Below are 8,091 nucleotides of genomic sequence, written 5' to 3' on the forward strand. Positions count from 1 at the left end.
CTGCTGCGTGCGGGCGGGCTTTCTCTAGTTGCGGTGAGCGGGGGCTAATGTTCGTTGCGGTGCACGGACTTCTCATTATGGTGGCTTCTCTTGTTGCAGAGCATGGGCTCTAGGCACGTGGGCTTCAGTAGTTGCGGCACGCGGGCTCAGTAGCTGTGGCTCGCGGGCTTAGTAATTGTGGCTCACGGACTCTAGAGCGCAGGCTCAGCAGTTGTGGCGCACGGGCTTAGTTGCTCCGCGGCATGTGGGATCTTCCCGGACCAGGGCTCGAACCCGTGTCCCCTGCACTGGCAGGTGGATTCTTAACCACTGCGCCATCAGGGAAGTCCCCAGCATGAGAAATCTTATAGGTTGCCTGTGGGACTTAGATGGTCTCTGTCTCTAGCGTTTCCCTGAATTACAATTCTTGTAATCCTGAGAAGGAAAAAGACTAGTCTGACATGACTTTTTGTTTTGTCAGTTAAAAAAAATTGAAGTATAATTGATTTACAGTATTGTGTTGGGGTGGCTCCACTGTGCAGTGATAGCACATTGCACTTCTACAGTGCTGTGTTAATTTCTGCTCTACAGCAAAGTGATTCAGTTACACATATGCATATCTCTATATACATTCTTTTTAAAATATTCTTTTTCATTATGGTTTATCATAGGATATTGAATATAGTTCTCTGTGCTCCACAGTGGGACCTTGTTGTTTATCCATTTAAATATACTAGTTTGGGGCTTCCCTGGTGGCGCAGTGGTTGAGAGTCCGCCTGCCGATTTAGGGGACACGGGTTCGTGCCCCGGTCCGGGAGGATCACACATGCCGCGGAGCGGCTGGGCCCATGAGCCATGGCCGCTGGGCCTGCGCGTCCGGAGCCTGTGCTCCGCAACGGGAGAGGCCACAACAGGGAGAGGCCCGCATACCGCAATAAATAAATAAATAAATAAATAAAATAAATAAATATACTAGTTTGCATCCACTAACCCCAACCTTCCAGTCCATCCCTCCCACAACCCTTCCCCCACGGCAACCACCAGTCTGTTCTCTATGACATGACTTGTTTTTAGTGAGCGCATGTCGGGTCCTTGTTATCAGTGGTTCCTATTCTAGGAGCCCACAACTATCTCTTTAATAATAGAATGAGGATCCATATTTAAGTGTGAGCAGAATAAAAGATGAGAGTTTACACTGATGTCTGCTTCCCTCCCAGTTAGGTTATATAACTGCTTATCTTCTCTTTCTTGTTCTTTTGGGTGTTTAAAATAGGTACCGTCGAAGCTATGACTCCGATTTCACGGCTCCCTTGGTCTTCTATCACGTGTGGCCTGCTCTCATGGAGAAGGACTGTGTCATTATGAAGGGAGAAGCTGTCACCAAGAGAGGGGCTTTTGTATGGTGGCCTTGCATAATGACAATTCATCCCAAGTGTTTGATTCACAAGTTCGAGAACATTTATAAACCCAGAGATTCTATAAAAGAAGTTCATAAAGGGTTATTTGATAAGATTTTGTACAAAGGAGAGGAAAGGGACTGGCTGGGAAAGAACAGATTCTTTTCTTTGATTCTTCCATGAGTCTTCATCATTTCCTGCCAGTCATTTCTTTGTTTATTGCTTTATTTACATGATAGAACTGGTCCTATTTGCCTCCTCTGTCTTAGAAATATTATGCTATTATAAGGGCAAAGCCCCTTGAGCTCAACTTTTAGAGGCCCTCTACAGTTCTAAGCATTTAAAAGTGATCGATTAACAATCAGAAAACAATTGGCCCAATTTTTACTGATAGTTTTGTATTTTGGGATATGATGAATGTGTCCTGTTTTTCTCTCCTTGGTACGATGTGTAGGGAGGGGAGGGATGGAGAAAAAGAGGGCAGAGGAGGTAGGGAGAGAAGAGCCAATCAGTTTTGGAGGGTTGCTTCCTATCTACATTGGCTGTAGAATGTTTTGAACATGTTAAATAATTGGACAGCCTTCAGAATGGAGTCTTAGGTATGCAAGTGTGTAAGTGTGTGTGTTAAGGTGGGGAGAGGATGTTGGAACTCGTTGCTACGGGTGCTTGGATAGTCTATATTGTGTTCCCATTATGGAGTTTTACCCTGCCCTTCCTAGAAGTTAAGTGAATTCAGGAGAGGAGCTCCCAGGTCCAGAGCAAAGCCACCATCTGAGTGGTCTCAGTTCCTGTTCTCTTTGACCTGGAGGATAGGGGAAGTGCTTCATGGCAGCTTTTCACACATGAAGTGGAGAAGCGGAATACTGTATTTAAAAGAACTTAAGAACTTAAGCTTAAACATCCCACTGTGGCATAAAGTATCTCAATGAAAATATTCTGTGCTGTAAGAGTTGAGCCCATAGAAACTGGGTTGCGTTGACTTGGCAATCGCACGTGCTCTACAACGAATGAACTCATAAAACGTGCTTCTTGCCCTTACAACAATTACCCTCTGTTAAGGAACTCTTGTAAACTGTCTGCAGTGCAATGTGGAGGGGAGGGAGAGGAAATAGCCACTATTCCTATGTTCTCCATCAAATAGCAATGCCTTTTAACTTCCTTCTTCTCTCCCCTCCAGTATGTCACCAATATTTACCCAAGCTTAAACTCCTAAAACAAAGAAAATGCCCTAAAAGCAAGAACCCGGGAAAGGGTTGAATGACGGGAATTGATGAGAAGACTTTGACTAGTAAAATCTCATTATAGGAAATAAAATTTTCTTTTTGTTCATTAACTTAGTTGGACAGTAGGTGGGCCACAGTAGTGATTCACTCACTCACTTATTCATTAATTCATTTTATTCAATAGTTATTTATGACCCAAGCTCTGTGTTTAGGTGCTGGGGATTCAGCAATGAACAAAACAAACACAAATCCCTGACCAGATGGAGCTTACGTTCTCCAACACTTGCAAACTTGAATGTAATTTCTAACAGTTTACTCATCAAAACAAAGTTCCACTAGCATCATGAATCTGAATATCCCAAAGTTCATTGTAATGGGATTTTATTTGAGAAGTACCCTAGAGCTATTGTCAAATATTGGGCAGCTATAGCAAATGAGTGTACTTATACTGGCGACCAGGAACGGGCAAGTGTAATCATATCGGGAAAACCTCTTGTTCGTTCTATGGGATATGAGTATTGTTTTAAGCCACCTGGGCTTTCACAAACTATTGACTATTTTTCTCTTTCTCCTTTTCTAGTGGAATTCAGTGCGATCTCTAAGTCGATGTCGAAGCAGGAGTTTAAGTCCCATCTGCCCTCGTAGCCGTATTAGTTTAAGCGTGGTATGTATCTGTCTAATCATTTTTACACAAAATCATCTTATGGTTGACGTTTTTTTTTTTGTCCACAGTCACCTATAAAAGAGGCGATGATAAGTTTGTAGGTAGAAAGAGAACCTACTACAATCACCCCAGATTGATTTTTATACTACCTTGGCTAAGGAATTTATCATTCTAGAAAGGAGGCAGAGGTAGATTTTTCCTTCATTAGTTGAAAGAATAATAGACTTTAGTTATTTTGTGTTTTATTTTTATCTTTAAATGAAAATGGGCTATTAGCTATGAGTCTCCTGAGCAGGGAACAGGATATCTTAGTCAACTGATCTCTGCACACGTCAGTCTCTGGTATCTCTAGAACTTCTTGTATGAGTTTGGAGAAATTGCTCAAATGGTCTGGATTTTAATACTGTATAAAGGGCATTGCAGGTCTTAATTTTCCTCCAGACTTCCAAGTAGGAAGAATTAAGATTAGTCTCTGTGTATTCATCCTTAGGATTACTAACACATATATCAAAGAAAAAAATAACAGCAAAAACATCTCTGAAAACTGTGGATATAATATCCCTAAAAACTAACATTCATATGATTCACCACTGTTCATTCATTCAACACATAATATTTAGTCAATGCCTTTTGAATAGAGATCTAGACCAAGACATGTTAAGATACCAGATAGGCTAACAATTTGCTGTTCCTCCAAATAAAAATTCTTTAAATATTTGTTCAAACTTGTTCTAGGGAGAGTGGTAGAGAAGGCAACTTCTCTGAAATTATCTCTAGTGATGCAACTCTAGCCCTAAACTTCTAAACCCCTTTCAACAGAACATTATGTTTGATAACATTCTTTTTTTTTTTTAGAAATTTATTTATTTTTGGCTGCATTGTGTCTTCGTTGCTGCATGCGGGCTTTCTCTAGTCGGAACAAGCAGGGGCTACTGTTTGTTGCAGTGCACAGGCTTCTCATTGCGGTGGCTTCCCTTGTTGTGGAGCACGGACTCTAGGCATGCGGGCTTCAGTAGTTGTAGCACACGGGCTCAGTAGTTGTGGCTCGCGGACTCTAGAGTGCAGGCTCAGTAGTTGTAGCACACGGGCTTAGTTGCTCTGCAGCATGTGGGATCTTCCTGGACTAGGGCTTGAACCCGTGTCCCCTGCATTGGCAGGCAGATTCTTAACCACTGTGCCACCAGGGAAGCCCTGATAACGTTCTTATCAAACATTTTTTCCATTATCGGATGGATGCTAGTGTGTATGTCTGTGTGTGAGCGATACAGAAATGACTAAAACATGGTTTCTTCCCTGAATGGGTTGCAATATAGGAAGATCAGTATGATTTCAACAAAGTAACTGAATGTTACAGCTGTCGGAGGAGGTAGAGATTCCCTCTGGCTTTAGTTCACGGTGGAGTTGTTATGTGATCTGGCAGAATTTCTGTGGGCTGGGAAACTGGGGACGACCATCCACATGAAAGAAATGGCCTGAGAATGGAAAGCCATGTGTCAGACACAGTTCTTTAGTTCTTGCTGATTTTAATATAACTTAATTATCCTTATTGCCAAATAGGTATTCACAGTAGGAAAAAGCGAAAGGAGAGTACATTTAACGGGCTGATAAATGAAAAAGACATATTATGAGTTTTATACTGGAAAATCACAATGCTCATTCTAAGAGGAACTGTTCTGTCAGGAGAAAGAGCCATATCAGACACCTGTTGCACTCACAGCCATGGCAAATTTTAACTCTGGGCCCTCATTGGAAAGCTTAGCAATGGGCAATGTCCCTCTGTAATAAGTACCTGTGTATGTTTGAACCCATCCTCTCTTTTTCCTACTTTGTGCCCAGGGAGTGCAAACTTAAGCTTTTGATAGACTAAAGTAGATGCTCAAAGGTGAAACTGCTGCTAAAATCCTGTCCCTTTCCAGCATCATCTCTTTACGACAAGCCCGGTACAAACATTTTTGGTTAATCTGGTTGACTTGTTTGAGACCTCATATCCAGAACAGCTTCCATCTTTGTTAATGTCTATTTATCTAAAGTGCTTGAAAGCTCACAGCAAAAATGATAATTGTGGTCAGTTATTTCCGAGCCATCGCAGGCTTGTAGGTATGGGGGTAGGTTTTCCTCAGTGAAAGCAAAGGTGAGGTTTGAAAAATGGCTCTTTTCTGGCTTCCCAGAGACCCTCCTTAATAGGACAGCATTTTGGACACAAGACATAATTCATATAAAGGATGTGCCAGAGAGTATTGGATCATTTTAGCTTTAATTAATAATAATAGTAAGTATTTTCTGGAAAGCATAGACTTCAGTATGGCCAGTGAGCATCCAGTCTCAAAGTGTTTAGAAACCACTAAAAACAACCACAGCAACAAAAACCAATAAACAACTAGGCCACAGAGCTTAGCTTTTAGTTAATAATATAATTTAAGCTAAGTTGAGTGTCCATTTACTTCAGGAAGTATAAAAGGAATCACAGCGCTCAACCTTAGGGGGAAACCATCATAGTTTAACTCTTTAGTTAACTCAGATAAACTCTTTAGCTGGTTTTAGGAAAAACACATCAAAAGGATTCTTTCTTTGAGCTCCATCTACTGTGTAATTTGCACTACACTTTTATATTTTCCAGATATCTCGAAGCCGGAGTCCTTCTCCAGTAAGGTGTGGATTGCCAAGTAAGTCGGATGGTCTAGATGGAACAAAGTTTCTGCTTTTTATTGTTGCTTTTAGAGCACAGCATCATGCAGCAAAGTGAATGTTTTGCTCCTTGGAGAACATTTCTCACCTCCACTTCACACCTTTTATTTCTGGGCCTTCTTGCGGATGGTACCACAGCAGGTGCCGTGGGTGACACCGGAAGAGGCTCTCATGGAGAGATTTGATTGATGTAAACTTAGATTAACCATCCGCCTTTCTTTTAGGTCTTCCCAAAAGAAATGGACCATAATAATGAACCGTTTACTTTTCTCCCTAGGGTTTTAAAACCACCAGCCATGTTCCTCTGCCCAGGACGTCTGCAACGGCTAACTTACCCAGTGCCTCCACCTGCCAGCTGTCTGCCTCAGACCTCACTTAAAATAATGTGAAAAGGCAATTCTGTGTATCACTTCACACAGAGAGTTAAATGTTTTGGCTTAGTGCATTTGTAACTTCAGATATATTGCATTTTATTTTATTTTATAGATACAGATCCCATTAATTTGATAAAAAAACAATTGCCTAGGGCTTCCCTGGTGGCGCAGTGGTTGAGAGTCCACCTGCCGATGCGGGGGACACGGGTTCGTGCCCCGGTCCGGGAGGATCCCACGTGCCGCGGAGCGGCTGGGCCCGTGAGCCATGGCCGCTGGGCCTACGCGTCCGGAGCCTGTGCTCCGCAATGGGAGAGGCCACAACAGTGAGAGGACCACGTACAGCAAAAAACAAAAACAACAACAACAAAAAACAATTGCCTGGGTATTTAGGATCATATTCATTTGAAGCAAAGTCCGTTACACAGGTTCAGGATTCTCATCCTGAAACACGAGGCTCTTTTATAGCAACTACAAGAACTAAAGTGGAAAATCTTTACCGTGCTGAGTCCAAAAGACAAGAGGAGTCATTTCAGTTTATAAACTGATCATAAATAGTATAATTGCTGGTTTTAGCTTTAACTGGAAAACAATCTGGGGTGTTTTAATTTTCTTTGGGGGTTTGGAAGACAGCCCTGGTCTCAGGTTGGGGAACTTATAGCATAGCAGTGACTTCAGGCTAAAGGTAGGTGATGATGACTTAGGAGAATATAGTTCATTGGCCTGCTTCTCTTCTCTTACTGTGAAGTGCCCAGTGTGGCCGAGTTGAGCACTGTTTGTTGAAGCTACTTACTTGAGAGAATCCTCTTGCTTCATAAATGCAGAGCTGTGATTTGGATAGAAGCCAGTTTGGAGATAACTGTTAATTACCTTGTGTTTATCTCCCGGGAATATTTCGGGCAGTTTTAATGTACGTGTGAAATATAAAAGCTTCCTGGGACAACCCCTTTACCTATTCCACCTGGTTGTTTACAAACTCAGACCGGGTAAGAACTCCATCTGACTAAAAACGCTTAAACTCAAGGCTAAAAGCTAAGGGTACAATTTATGGATTTTAAGTTGAATGTCTATCCCTTGATTTCTTTGCTGTGAAGTACTGTTGAAAAAGTTCACATTCAAGATTATAATGGTATGTTGCTTTCTCAAGATGAATACTGTTCTTTCTGTTTTTGTTTTAAAAATTCTTTTCACTTTAATGCTGGTTTTAAACACAAGCTTTGCAAATGACAGCTTTTGCTGTGTGCCTTTTAGAGAGAAGTGCTGAACTGGTCACAGCTCAGTTTGTATAATCTCAGCACCAGGACCAGCAACTGGGGCTTTTTAGGTGAAAACAAACAAACCAAAAACCCCACAAAAAACCAAAAAAAATCTTCTCTAAAGCATCTTGCCTCTTGTGCTGGGACACAGGGACGGGGAGAGACCTCCCCAGTCTCCACCCTTTGGGTCTAATGGTCACCAACTTATTCTGAAGCGTGAACTTAATTGTTCTCCCTCTCCGTTTATGTAGTCATCACTTTGAGGCAGGGCCGCGTGCTGGAAGGAGAACCCAGTGCCCAGGTAACTCCATTCTGACTTGGTCATCAACTTGCTTGGTGGCCTTAAGCAAGTTACTGCATCTCTCTGAGCCTCAGTTTCACTGCATAGCGAGGGTGGATGGGATCAGTGGTTCTCTCAACCCTCCCAGACTCATGCCCTCTTTCATAACAAATATTTTATTTTGGCTATTCTGAAATGATGTTCAACGTTAATATTTATAGGCCTATATACTTTTA

General features: G+C 42.0%; 1 protein-coding gene across 1 annotated transcript in view; it reads left to right on the plus strand.

The window, feature by feature from the left end:
• SPATA18 (spermatogenesis associated 18) overlaps positions 1-7,891 on the plus strand; it is a 30,046-nt gene extending 22,155 nt beyond the window's left edge. The window contains exons 10-13 of the mRNA XM_032631979.1: positions 1,253-1,376; positions 3,180-3,263; positions 5,881-5,926; positions 7,827-7,891. Coding sequence (XP_032487870.1) covers positions 1,253-1,376; positions 3,180-3,263; positions 5,881-5,926; positions 7,827-7,891 — 319 coding nt within the window. The remainder of the gene's footprint in view (positions 1-1,252; positions 1,377-3,179; positions 3,264-5,880; positions 5,927-7,826) is intronic.
• Positions 7,892-8,091: the final 200 nt, after the last annotated feature.

This window comes from Phocoena sinus, chromosome 5 (assembly GCF_008692025.1).
Source record: "Phocoena sinus isolate mPhoSin1 chromosome 5, mPhoSin1.pri, whole genome shotgun sequence".
In the NCBI taxonomy this organism is placed as follows: Eukaryota; Metazoa; Chordata; class Mammalia; order Artiodactyla; family Phocoenidae; genus Phocoena; species Phocoena sinus.